The 14,193-nt window shown below is 34.4% G+C and overlaps 1 protein-coding gene across 6 annotated transcripts in view; it reads left to right on the top strand.

Moving 5' to 3' along the window:
• CCDC82 (coiled-coil domain containing 82) overlaps window positions 1–14,193 on the top strand; it is a 34,829-nt gene that overhangs the window by 10,992 nt on the left and 9,644 nt on the right. For all 6 annotated transcript variants that reach the window (XM_040489694.1, XM_040489691.1, XM_040489690.1 and 3 more), the window contains exons 4-6: window positions 6,501–6,593; window positions 8,702–8,826; window positions 11,891–12,061. In XM_040489694.1, the coding sequence (XP_040345628.1) occupies window positions 6,501–6,593; window positions 8,702–8,826; window positions 11,891–12,061 (389 nt within the window). The remainder of the gene's footprint in view (window positions 1–6,500; window positions 6,594–8,701; window positions 8,827–11,890; window positions 12,062–14,193) is intronic.

Raw genomic sequence — 14,193 nt, 5'->3', positions numbered from 1 at the left:
TTTTTGTTTATTTATTTTGGTTGTTGTGGTGGTTATACAACTTTATGCATCATAGAATTGTACACCAAAAAGAGTGAATTTTGTGCTAAAAAAAAAAAAAAAGTAAAAATAAAGGGACCCAAGTAGGCATTCCCACTCCAAAAAATAACCTCAATGGCTAATCCACTTCACTTCTCTTTGCATTTTTCATTCCCTTTAAAGTTGATGTTATATTGTAGGAACTTATTGTTAATTCAATGGATGGATGATTAAGATAAATATATTGACTCAAGGCTCCTGGGTCTATACTTCAAGACAGAGAAATATAATTTCTTAAAACATCAGAGAAAAAAAACCCATATACTTTAGAGTGATAAATTATGACTTGTTTTTAATACTTATCAATGTTTATACCATTTATGAATATAACAAAATTAAACAGGCAGTTTTCAACTTGTCAAGGGATTATGTTCTAGAGTTGCTGTAGGTTGATTCTTACACTTTAAAAATATATTTTCTCATTAGGGTAATAACCTATATGATGAATGATCAACACTACTCTATGGCCTCAGGCTGTAATTAGGCTAGTATTCCCAAATTAATTCTCCCCCCAACCTCTATAAGAACACTGACCACTCCTCATAGTCAACATACAATCACTATTTGGGAGAAACATTTTCTAATTCCAAATTCAGTACTCAGGTGAGAATCACAATCAGTGGCCTATGCAATTGTACATTTTTGAAGAGAACAGTTCTATCTAGAGGAAGACATTTTGTCACTTCCTCATGTGCCATTTGGCTCTGAGAGATGCATCTGTAACACCTCAAAATAGTGCCCTTTCCTGCTACATGGTTGAAGCCATTGAAGACAATCATGGTCTTTTTTTCCTTCTCAGAAATCCCTGTATTTCTCTAAATTTATTTTGAGACTGCAGCTCCCAGAAGAGATATTACAAAAAGTAGAGAGATTGACCAGCAATGGTCCATTGCATTCCAGACCTACAATGTTCACACACTAAGAATGTTATCCACAGAAAGAGAGGAATAATCTTCAGATTTGTGGATACTGACGATTATATTATTTTTCCAGTTCTATCACATATTCAGAGTGACAGAAAACAAAGTATAGACAGAAGAGTACATCTCAGTCTAGTCATCTACTGTCTTGCTGGATAAATACTTGCTAGAATACTGGAAATTAGATTAGAAATGAACATTAACTTAGTCTCCATGTAGCTATTAAAGAGAATAATTCTATCAACATAATGCAGTGTGTGCCCGAGAACAGTCTTGTAGGCATTTACATTAAATATTAAATCCTAGAACTTTCCTTCTTTTGTACAATAAGTAAAAAGTACCATTGAAATCATATTGTGGCACAAGGGAAAAGCAACGTTGCCCTATAAAGACTTGGAGGAAGAAAATGTCTCTGAAAAATGTTTCAGAAGAAAATTGTATCAAGCATTGCTTTGCAATCTGTGAAAAACAAATAGACTCATAAAAAGAGAACAATTTGAGATGAAATAGGGCTAAGATAAGTTGCCAGAGAATTAAAAATGTAAAGTCAGAAGTAAAATCTATATTGAAAGATGTAAAAAAACTGAATTAACAGTACAGAAAATATCATCAATGATATATAGGTTAAATCCAAGAAGTTCTTTTGGAATAGAGAAAATGAAAACAGTTCTGAGGGAGAAGATAATACATAAACGAATAGAAATGATCCTATTTCACAAATTTCAAGGGGGGGGGTGGAAATGCAGAATAAATGGAAACCTAAAGGAAGAAAATTCTATAGCTTTAGTGGGATATGTAAAAGATTTGAAGTGCTAAGAGATATAGCATGTTTCTGGATGGAAGGACATATGGAAATGTGAACTGAAAGGTGTGATGGGAGAAAATACAGTTGAGTTGCTGGACATGCCCATTTATGCAAATTAAGGAGGCTCACATCCTAATAAATTGATAAAATAGATTTGCAAATAGACATTTGAAGGAAACAACTTTTCTGATTACAAGAATGAAGAAAAGTTATCTAGCCATCCTTTTTAGGACCATAAAAATGGTTTAATATATTAATTGGTTCCAGATTCCATTAATATGTCAAAAGAGAAAAAATAATGGCTTAATTTTAAAAGATTCTAAAAAGCATCTCATGAAATTCAGTGCCCATATCTAGTTTAAAAACAAGAAAATAAGTCTCAAAAATAGTAATATGAGCATATGTCCTTTACAAAACAAAGAATATTTTACATTAAGAGAATATATATTTATAATGAAGCGCTAGAGATACTGTCAAAGAACAAAAATGTCCTACTTTGTTCTAGATGTTGTGAACAATGTAATAAGACAAAGTAAAAGAAATACAACTTTTGAAATGGAAAAGACATTACTTGAACATAATGTGATTTTATATATACATGCATACAAGCTGTAAGTTTCTGACTTATTTAGCCAGGGATATAAAAGTTAAGAGAAAGGATATGAATACATTGAGAGCAGGAGTAGATGCAGCATATATTTCCATAGTTTTCTTGTGTTCTTTTTTGCCTGTTGAGGGGGACATGTTAGGGTAGAAAGAGAACTCAATTTCTTGCTCTGCCTCTGCTTTCTTACAGTAGGCTTATACTTCTATTTCAGAAGAAAGTACACCAACAATCTCTGTGCTTCTACCTAAGAGAATATTTATAAACATTCTCTTGGTTCTTGAAATAAACTTAGCACTAGCAAGACCACATCCTTCTCAGCGTTGGGGGAGAAAGCAGAGTTACTGCCCAGGAATTCCTGAACAGTATCTCCCTCTATCAAGCACTCTGATGTGTCAGGAAGCTCACTTTCCACAAATATCTAAGAGAATCTTTTGGGAATTTGCAAAAGACCTCAGAAAGATGACCAGATTCACAATGAATATGTAAAATTCAGTATTTTCTTACATGCTGTCAATAATTATTTAAAAGATCTAATAAGGGACAATTCCATTTATAGTAGCAATTAAAATAAAGTTCCTAGGCCTAGTCTTAGGAAGAAAAGCATGACTTTATAGGTACAAGAATAAACCTTACATTGAAATAGCAAAGGAAACATGAATGAAAGGAGAGACACACCATGTTTCTGGAAAGCAATAAATAGAACAAGAAATTATTTCTTCGGAAATTAACTTTTTGATTTAACTTTGCAAAACAGTGCTGAAGTTCACTTGGGGAAAATATATGGGAATAAATAAAATTAGACAACAAACAGAAAATTAGAAGGACTTCCCCCACCAGATATAAAAATTTATCAAAAAATTCCAGTAAGTAAAACAGTATAGTACTGGCATGGCAGTGACAGGTCATTAAGAAAGGTACACGGTGCTGGTACAAAATCTTGGCATATATGCGAAACTAAAACATGATAAAAGATGCATGGAAAATCAACAGGATGAGCAGCGTATCCTACGATTGAGTATGGGGAAATTATCCCAAGATTAAACTACCTTGGAAAAATCAAGTTATGCATAGACACAAATACTGTTGATTTTCTCCTGTATCCTTTTGCAGTTTTTTAATAGTCATAGAAGAAAATTTTAAATGATATTCCTCGGATATTCCACAGAAGCTCATCCAATATAGCGATTAAAGCACTGGAAAAAAAAAAAAAAAAAAAACTCTGGAGGAGGTCTGAACTCTAATCCTGATTCTTCCTCTATCTAGTTTTGTGACCTTGGGTACATTATTTCATAATTGTGTCATTTTTAAAATTTTTAAATGAGAGATTTGAGTTATTTCCTCCAATTTCCCATCCAAGTCTAAATTCCGTGTTCTGAACATAATATTATCAAACCCGACTACCACGCAGAACATCTACCTAGGGGATAGTCGCATGAAATCTGGAGTCAGACTGCTTGGGTTCCAGTGCTGTTTTCAACCCTCACTAGCTGTGTGATTTTAGGGAAATTTTTCATCCTCTTTGCATTTATTTCCTTAACTTTTAAAAATAAGCCAAGGGTATTGATAGTACCTCATAGACTTGTATTGAGAAGTAAAGCAAAGCATGTAAGTGTATAAAACAGTGCCTGCCATTTATTTGCCCAATAAAATCTTTTTTTTTTTCCAATCTGAGATGCCAGGAGCATAATTCCTCCACCACCCATCCATTCACTCAAACACAAGGAAATTGAGGCCTTCCTGACTCTTTTCAAGGAGATACTGATGTCAATTGGTAGAACACAGATTTTGTGGTGAGGCAAAACTCTCGAGATGACTCTGATCCTCTGTCCTTTCTTTTTACTCCCAATTCTGAAGAAATGCCATCAGGTTCTTTAAAATAAAACAGCAGTTCCCAAACTCTACAGCAAATGAGTAATGTTAGGCATTAGTACATTCGGAGACTAATAAATTCAGTGGGGTAAAAAATTCTATTTCAATTTGATAGCTCAACTTGGGAGCACAGGGGATGAATTTGATGTTTCTTTCCTCAACATGTCTGTTAATATACCTAGAACATTTTTCCTTTAATAGAGTTTGGGAAATACTAGATAGAGTTTAAATGCATTTTAACACTCACAAATTAAATTATGTACCAACACTATATTATATCCAGAGTTTGATGAAAGTCTAGACAAAATTGAATGCTATTAAAGTATTATTTCATTTTCCAATTATCTTCTGATTTTTTTAAAAAATTCATAAATGGTTGTGATCAGTTCTTTTGTAATTTATAATTGATCATAGGCCCTCTAAAGTCTACATGCCCTTGTGTAAATTATCTGCTATAGTCGTTTAATTTTATCACTGCTTTATTTTGACCACTTTAGTATCATAATAACATGTTTTCCTTTTAAAAATTTTTTTAATGTTTATTTATTTTTGAGAGAGAGAGAGAGAGAGAGAGACAGAGCGCAAGTGGGAAAGGGCAGAGGGAGAGGGAGACAGGAATCCGAAGCAGGCTCCAGGCTCTGAGCTGTCAGCACAGAGTCGAATGAGGGACTCGAACTCAAGAACCGTGAGATCATAACCTGAGTCAAAGTCAGATGCTTGACCGACTGAGCCACCCAGACGCCCATAACATGTTTTCTTAAAAAAGAATGCATACTGGGGCGCCTGGGTGGGTCAGTCGGTTAGGCGGCCAACTTCGGCTCAGGTCATGATCTCACGGTCCATGAGTTCGAGCCCCACGTCGGGCTCTGTGCTGACAGCTCAGAGCCTGGAGCCTGTTTCAGATTCTGTGTCTCCCCCTCTGTGATCCTCCCCCGTTCATGCTCTGTCTCTCTCTGTCTCAAAAGTAAATAAATGTTAAAAAAAAAAATTAAAAAAAAAAAAAAGAATGCATACTAAAAATTTTTCCTGAAGTCCAGAAAAAAGGTTATACAGCTGTTTTAGTAGCTAAAATACAAGCTAAAAGTTTCTCCATGTTAAATCTTATTTTCATTTCATTTCAACAGAAAGCACGTCAAAATTCAGTCATGAATGCTAATATAGGTCTTATTTTGCTTAAATTTATAATCAGGCATCTTCCACTTTTCCTAAAATACCCTAATATTCTTTATAGGTGCCCATGGCAAATGTTCTGTGATGACCATTTGGGTCATGGAAGGGGTTATCTTTGATAGAGAATATTTCTACAGCCATAGTAAACCTGGACCCTAAAGTATTGGGAAATACAGGGACCTTCTCTTGTAGCCTGGCCCATCACAATAGATGATTCCATGGAGCACATTGGGTTAGTGGGAAGATAGGCTTATATATTTGGTAGGAGAAAGAGAAGAGAGAACTTTTCTAAATTGATGTGGAAAATCCTAAATCTGGGACAGAGAAAAGGAAATCGAGTTTTTATAGCCATTGGAGTTCTGGCTAGGGTAATAATTTCCTGAACAATTTCATATGTAACATGTTTTAGAAAGAAGGAAAGTCAGGAGTTGCAGGTACATATTGAACAATCTACCTGTAGAAGTTTTCTCTTTTGCTCTCTCACTCTAATTATTAAGTTAATAATTAAACTTAGGTGCACAGGGGATGATTTGGGGCATTTTTCACAACATATCTCTTAATATTTTCTGAACAGTTTTCTCTTAATAAGTTTGGAAAGTGAAGATTATTTTATTTATTTTTTTTTAATTTTTTTTAACGTTCATTTATTTTTGAGACAGAGAGAGACAGAGCATGAACAGGGGAGGGTCAGAGAGAGAGGGAGACACAGAATCTGAAACAGGCTCCAGGCTCTGAGCTGTCAGCACAGAGCCCGACGCGGGGCTCGAACTCACGGACCGTGAGATCATGACGCTTAACTGACTGAGCCACCCAGGCGCCCCAAGTGAAGATTAATTTAAATAACAACTTGAAATTTTGGATTAGAAGCCAGTAAATCTGGAAAATGGAGGTTTGCTCAGTGACTAGAAAAGTCACCGAGGCAGCTATAAAATTAGGATGACTAAGTGATTTCTCCTATTTATAGTATTAATTTCTTAGAGAAAGGAAACTATTTTATTCAGGGAATTGTTTCATCTGTTATGTTCTAATATGTATTTAAAATTAATTTCAGATTCTTTTAGTGACCACTATACTCACTTTGAAAGAGTTGTGAAGGCTCTTCTGATCAATGCTTTAGATGAATCTTTTCTGGGAACATTGTATGGTAAGTTAATATGAGTGGGACAATTAGTATCTTTTTTTCTTTTTCCAATTTCTAAAACCCTACCAGTATAATTAATATAATATAATATAATATAATATAATATAATATAATATAACATATATATATACATTTAAGCAAAACCAAGAGACCCTATTCTAAAGGCCCTCCAATTATTCCCTAGGATCAACTTAACTACACCAGAAGCCCATTCACTTCAAAAACTTGCTACTGTCTATTTGTGATATGTGGAAAGTGGAAAAGAAATATGTGATGTTCCTCTGACTTTAGAGAGTTCACAGTAACTGTGAGGATATAAGGCATAGACTCAAAACAGTAGAGTAGTTCAATACCCATGTGTTGTCTCAGCCTCTCTAAACTTGAATTTCGCCAGAAGTTATATACTGTTTTATGCTTTGTGCCTTTGCTCATACTGTTCTCTCTTAAAATATAATCCCTTTCCACCCTAGATTTTCCAGGTGAGTGTAAAATCATTTTCACTCCCTCATTTGTGCTACCCTGGTGGTACTGATGTGGGTATACTTACTGTATTGAAAATGTATTTTTGCCTTTCTCCCTTCTAAGAGTACAGGAAGAACCATGCCTTAGATATACACTTATCTCTTGCATCTAGCACATAATCTGGCAGTTAATAAAGACTATAATATGTTGTTTTGAATATCTACCTAATTGCCAAAGTGAGATTTCATTCACAGTTTATTGAACAAATACTTATAGAGTGCCTAAGGGGCAGACATTTATTTGAGCGCTGGGGATATGGCAATGACTATGACATATAAGATTCCTGCCCTCATGTTGCTCTAATGAGAGAGACAGACAATGAATGAGTAAACAAATATATAACATAATTTCAACTAGGGATTAGTTCTTGAGAAAAAATTAAGTAAGTTAAGGAGATCAAGTGATAAAGGAAAGGAAAGTATCTATTAGATTGGTCAAAGAAGGTCTCTCAAGAAGTGACTTTTTTTTTTTTTTTGAGAGAGAGAGAGAGAGATAGGGTGCAAGTGAGCCAGGGGCAGAGAGAGAGAATCCCAGGAAGGGCAGAGGGACAGAGAGAGATGGGGGGGGGGGGGAGAGAGAAGTGGGGCTCACTCAAAGCAGGGCTCAAGTTCACCTGATGTGTTCCTCAACCTCACAAACCATTGAGATCATGACCTGAGCAGAAGTCAGATGCTTAACAACTGAGCCACCCAGGCACCCCAAGAGGTGACTTTTAAGCAGAAACCTGAATGAATTCAAGGGGAAATAATGAATAGATCTAGCTGAGAGAACACCCAGTGCAAAGATCCTTAGGTAAAGTGAGTTTGATGTGATAGATGAATGGATAAAGAAGTGATATATATAGCCAATGGAATATTACATAGCCATAAAAAAGAATGAGATCTTGCCATTTGCAACAACATGGTTGGATCTAGAGGGTATAATGATAAGTGAAATAAGTCAGCTAGAGAAAGACAAAGACCATATGCTCTCACTTATATGTAGGATTTAAGAAACAAAACAAATGAACAAAGAAAAAAGGGACAAACGAAAAACTCTCTTAACTATAGAGAACAAACTGGTGGTTATCAGAGCAGAGGTGGGTGGGGGATGGATAAAATAGGCAATGAGGATTAAGAGTACATTTATCATGGTAAGCACTAAGTAACGTATAGCATTGTTGAATCACTATGATGTACATCTGAAACTAATAAAACATTGTATGTTAATTTTACTGGGATTAAGATAAAAAAAGAGTAAGTCTGATGTAGTCAAGGAATAATTAGAAGGCCTCTGTGGTTCTTTTCTTTCCCTAACATTCTGATGGAATTGTGGTTTTTTTCTTCATTAATCTTTTTTAAATTTAAAATACCTTCTAAAACTGTGGGACGAAATCCTTAAGTATTCAGTTATTTAAATATTTCCTAATAACATTTCTCGACCTTGGTACTATTGGAAGTTGAAGCTGGATAATTCATTGGTGTGGGGGGGCTTAAAAATTAGATAGATAGATAGATAGATAGATAGATAGATAGATAGATAGATGATAGATATTTCCTAAGGGCTAAGTGATTATTTTTTGTTGTTGTTACTGTTGTTCCCTTGAACAGATGGCACCAGACAAAAATCATATGCACAAGATATGTTGACATCTCTTCATTATTTGGATAACCGCTTTGTTCAGCCTCGTCTAGAGAGTTTAGCTTCTAGAAGTCGTTGGAAAGAGCTATATAAGGTATATAGTTTTTTATTTGTTTTTGAATCTCTGGTTGGGGGTATGGGAGTGGGAGGCCTATCGGGACTTAAATATCCAGTCAGAATGAATAATCTTCTAAATTACTGGCATTTTTTGTTGAATAATCAGTTTATCACCTCTTCTAAAAGCTACTATTGTTTTAATTATTGTAACACTTATTATATGTATCCACTAATTAAGTAGTTCTAAATGATGAATAATTTTAGAACATCTCAGGTCTTAGCCCATCTAAAGGCTACTATTGTTTTAATTATCGTAACACTTATTATATGTATCCAGTAATTAAGTAGTTCTAAATGATGAATAATTTTAGAACATCTCAGGTCTTAGCCCATCTATTGAAATGAGGAGGTTATCTCATAGGATGTTAATTCTCTCTTCAGAAAAGAGAGTTCCATTGTTAAGAGAAAGAGTTAAATTTAACTGGAGGACTTTTCAAGGAGAATTAATGTGTAGATTTATACTATAAATCTTCAAGAGGGTGATGTAGAATGTAATACTTTCCAAATTTGTGTTTTACTATGAGGCTCCTTTTCATGAGCTACCTTTTATCACCTACTTCTATCACCTGCTAGAAGAATTGATTTCCTTAACATAATTTGGGAAACAATGGCCTAGGTTGCCTTTGAAATCCTTCTCCACCTTAAGATTTTGTAATTCTACCAATTTAGGGGGAGCATCCTTTTAATGTATAAGATTTATTGCATTTCATGTTATCCCATAGATTTCTATTTTATGATCTCTAATAGTAGAGGCTATCTTACATGATTTTTACTTTTTTTTTAATCTCCCTACTTCTTACATTCTATCTTCCAATTATTAGGAAAATGGAAGATAACAGAGATCCAAGTTCCTAACAGTCCTTTTAGAACTTAAATCATTAGCTACTCTATCTCATTTATGTTAGGAGATTTGACTTCATCCAAGGCCTGTTCAATCTTGAATTACCTGATAAATTAGCCACAGATGGTTTATTAAGGGACAGTTATGGGATTACAGAAAGAGAAGACTTCAGTTTGGAGAATGACTGAGTTTAGGGACACCATATATATATTTTTTACTTTGGGTGAGTTTTTAATCTCTCTAAACTCTAGTCTTTTCCTCAGATACAGAAAACATTTACCTACTTTAAAAAGTAAAAGGAATATTTACTTACTTGGAAGGTAAAATACATAGCATAGTTCTTAGAACATGGTATAAATATTGTTTTCTTTAATAGAAAAATAGCATATATTTATTGATCATTTAACTTGGCCAAGTAATTTGCATGCAGTGTAAAGTATCTTATTTGATCTTCAGAGCAACCCCATGAGGAAGGCACTATTATTTCCTCCATTTTAAAGAAGAGAAAACCGTGACTCAGAAAAATTGAGTAACACAAGGCTATAGAGCTAGTTATTAGCTAGGCCAGTGTTCAAACCTAGAAATCATAGCTTTCTAATATTTCTCTGACTTGAGAGCCCATACCACTATGCTATATTATGCTTTACTATACTGTGGTATGTTATGCTGAATTCGGATAACCCAATGTTGAAATAATAACTCTAAGATATAAGAAAATATTAACTTAAAAATGTAGAGACATAGATGATTCAGTATGGTCTTGGTCAAAATTAGCTAAGTTATGCTGCAAAAAATAAATAATAGGACATACCAGCAATGAAAATCTTTATAGCTTACCCCAGAAAAGTTTATTTTTCAGTTATATGTCCCGTGTAAACCAGCAGGAGTGTTCCTACATATTGTAGTCACTCACAGAGCCAAGCTGCTAGAGCTTTCATCTCAAATATGCTTCCATAAGGACCAGAGAAGCAAGAAGGGGAGGTGGCTAGCCACCTGTTCCCTCAGAATGTCAGCCTGTAAGTGACACATGTCACACAAAGGGCCATGAAATATGAGAAATATTAAAAGTAAAGAAAATTCAATGTTGTTGTGAATCATACAGTGTTAGAAAGGAAACTATTACTATACTGGATATTTACTCTCAAGCTGGTAGAGAATACAAATATAGGTTAGTAACCTGCTAATATGTTCACTGTATGTAGTTCAAACATTATGGTAAAACCTAATCTACACTACTAATGATAACAGCAGTATCTAGCACAGGCATAGAGTGTGGGCAAAAATATGCAACCACAAGTTTACAAATGCCAAATATTTCCTCAGTTTGTTAACTCATTGCTAATTCAGCTATTAGGCTGTCTATATCAATACTGGCCACCTAGCAGTTTTATGACCAACTTGTTTATTTTCATAGTACTTTATTTAGTAAGTAGCCATTAGGAGGATTAAAGTATTTCCGGGGATACCTGGGTGGCTCAGTCGGTTACGCGTCCGACTTCAGCTCAGGTCATGATCTCACAGTTCGTGGGTTTGAGCCCCTTGTTGGACTCTCTGCTGACAGAGCCTGGAGCCTGCTTCAGATTCTGTGTCTCCCTCACACTCTGCTCCTCCCCTGCTCATGCTCTGTCTGTCTGTCTGTCTCTCTCTTTCTCTCTCTCAAAAATAAATAAACATTAAAAAAACAAGAAATTAAATTATTTCTGGAATATTTTGTGGGAAATATGCTATAATTTACACAATGGAGACTGTGATCTGGTTTTTCTCAATTTTCAACTAACCTAAATGAATTCATCTTTTTATTGTAGTATCCTGAATTTTTGCTGCTCAGTCTTTTCTATTTTTAACTATAATACCTCATACCTAACTAGAGATGAGAGGAGAAAAGTAAATTAGTATCTGCGAAGAATACTACTTAATAGTAACGCACAAATGGGAAGGATATGAAACTAATTTTTTTTCCTAGTCTGGTTTCTTTTCATTTAATAGCCTAAATTATGTTATTTTTTTATTTAAAAATATCTTGTCAAATACCCCATATTCTGCATAAAAATAAGAAATATCAGTGTGTTTTGCTCTTACATCCTAACCACTTACTGTGATTCCTAATATTGGTTTTAATTTGGTTAGGTTCTTTTTATGTTTTATTTTGTTGTTTTTTCCAGTCTTGTAAAGCTTCATTACATTTTTTCATTGTTTTCAGGAGCGGGTAGAAAATTATTCTAATGTAAGTATCCATTTGAAGAATCCTGAAAATTGTTGCTGTCAAGCTTGTGGATTGCATCGCCACTGCAGATACTCGGTGCATTTATCAGGAAAGTTGTATAACACCAGGACTATGGAAACAGACGATTTCATGTCACATGATAAACAGGTATTTTTCCCTCTCATTTTGGTTTTCAGTATTTAGAAATTTTCAATACGTAAGCTTACACAAATAACCCTGTTATTTTTACAAATGGAGAAAGCACTAGGACAGAGGGAAAGAGTATAAGGAAAGAAGGTATAATTTTGAATGTGAAAAATGTCTTATATGACAAGTTTATAAATGCAAAAATATTAATGATGAGAGCTTCCTCTGGTGAGTCTGTATATCTATGAAGGGTGTGTGTGTTTGGGGGGCCCTTAGAGTTGCCTCTAAGTACTGCCAGTCAGTTATTATGATAGAAATATACTGTTAATCTAAATTCTTCTACTACATTAGGTAGTATTATTCCTCAGTACTATTGGCGATAATTGAGCAGATCCCTCTAAATAATCCAGGTTGCAAGAATCACTTAGAAAGTTTGTGTGGGGATAATGAATTCAGACTTAGTCTTTAACGTATCATTTGGCAGGTTACTATAAAAACATTTCTTTTCTCAACACAGTCAATACGCAAATCTCATTGTTTAAAAACTGATCTGTGGCTTTTTATGAGGTAAGACATGTAGAATCCTAATGAAAGTGATTTGATACTCTAAGGATCATGTTCTGTTGTATAGATCAAAACTAGTGCTGTACTTTCACTGTCTTCCCTGTCTACAGCTAATTCTAGGAAGGAAAGTGAGTTAGAAAACCATTTCTGGAGTTCTGATATTCCTGTGAAAGAGTAAAGATTCTGTATAAAATAGTTATTCAAATATCTAAAAAGTAAGAGAGATCTCATAAAATAAAAACAAAGAAAATTAATACACCAGTCACACAATGGAAGAAACATCAAAGTTAACAATTAGAACATGATTATTCTCCATCTAAAGGCATACAGTAAAACCTATCTTAAGATGCCAGTTGATAGCTCTCAAAGTAGCAAAGTATTTTTAAATCAGATGATAAAATACAGTTCTGTCATGGTTACATCGAAACTGGCAGTTTCATGGACAGTAAGATTCCTACAAAGAGCAAGGATGTGATCTATCTTTTTAGAACACTGGATAGCTACCTATAGCCAGAGTTATAACACTATACATATTCAGTGCCCACATGTTTATGCTAAGCAGAGTCATCCAGTATAAAAGCAGAGGACACAATCATGAAGTTCACTGAAGCATTAGTTATAATACAAAACAAATTTGGATATAATTCAAATCAAATATTAGAGTAGTAATTTAATAAGTTATGTATATCATACCATTTTGTGACAGAATATGATACAAGCACTAAAATAATATTTATGAAGGTTGTGAAATCGTGCTAGGTGAAAGTGAAATAGTGAGCAGTGTACATTACTGTCCTTGAAGCTATGTAAAAATATGTATACACTTGTCTGTTTAGCTGTATGCAAACATTAAACTAGTTATTGTATAATTTAAGATAATGTAATTAAAATTCTTTTTTCAATGTTTATTTTTGAGAAAGAGAGAGACAGAACACGAGTGGGGGAGGGGCAGAGAGAAAGGGAGACACAGAATCCCAAGCAGGCTCCAGGTTGAATTCACAGACCGTGAGATCATGACCTGAGCCAAAGTTGGATGCTTAACTGACCGAACCACTCAGACACCCCCATAATTAAAATTCTTTAATACTAAAATTTTCAGTAATTTTTTTCTTTACATGGAAGAAGCACCTATTAAAATCTATTTTATATTCTACTGAACTACAGCAGCAATGCATGTATATGGAAAGGAAAGGGAAAGGAAAGGGATAGGAAGGAAGAAAATAATAAACTTGTTTTTCATCTAAGGCATTAAAGAGACTATGCCATCCCCAGACCCACCCTTAAATTATTTTGAAAACCAATTCTCCATTTTGTGTTTTTGCCCATAGTTATATAAAATTGAGACTGGTTGGGGTTAACTAGGGTCCTCTTTTAAGGTGCCAATAATGAAGGATACATTTAATGAATATGTTTAATAATAAAACTTTTCTCCTTACTTACCTAAGATTAGCTTCTTTGAAAGACAGGATGTTTTGATGGAAAGTGGAATTGGTGGGAAAGAGTAATTTTAGTTACAGTAGTCTTGGATAGGGTACTGAGACAAAAGGCCTTGGCCCACCAAATTGTGGTGAAGTCTGGGGGTATAGACG

The sequence above is a fragment of the Herpailurus yagouaroundi genome, unplaced genomic scaffold (genome assembly GCF_014898765.1).
Source record: "Herpailurus yagouaroundi ecotype Mexico unplaced genomic scaffold, PumYag 180, whole genome shotgun sequence".
In the NCBI taxonomy this organism is placed as follows: Eukaryota; Metazoa; Chordata; class Mammalia; order Carnivora; family Felidae; genus Herpailurus; species Herpailurus yagouaroundi.
The sequence above is the reverse complement of the archived record's forward strand: the minus strand, read 5'-3'. Positions and strand labels throughout refer to the sequence as shown.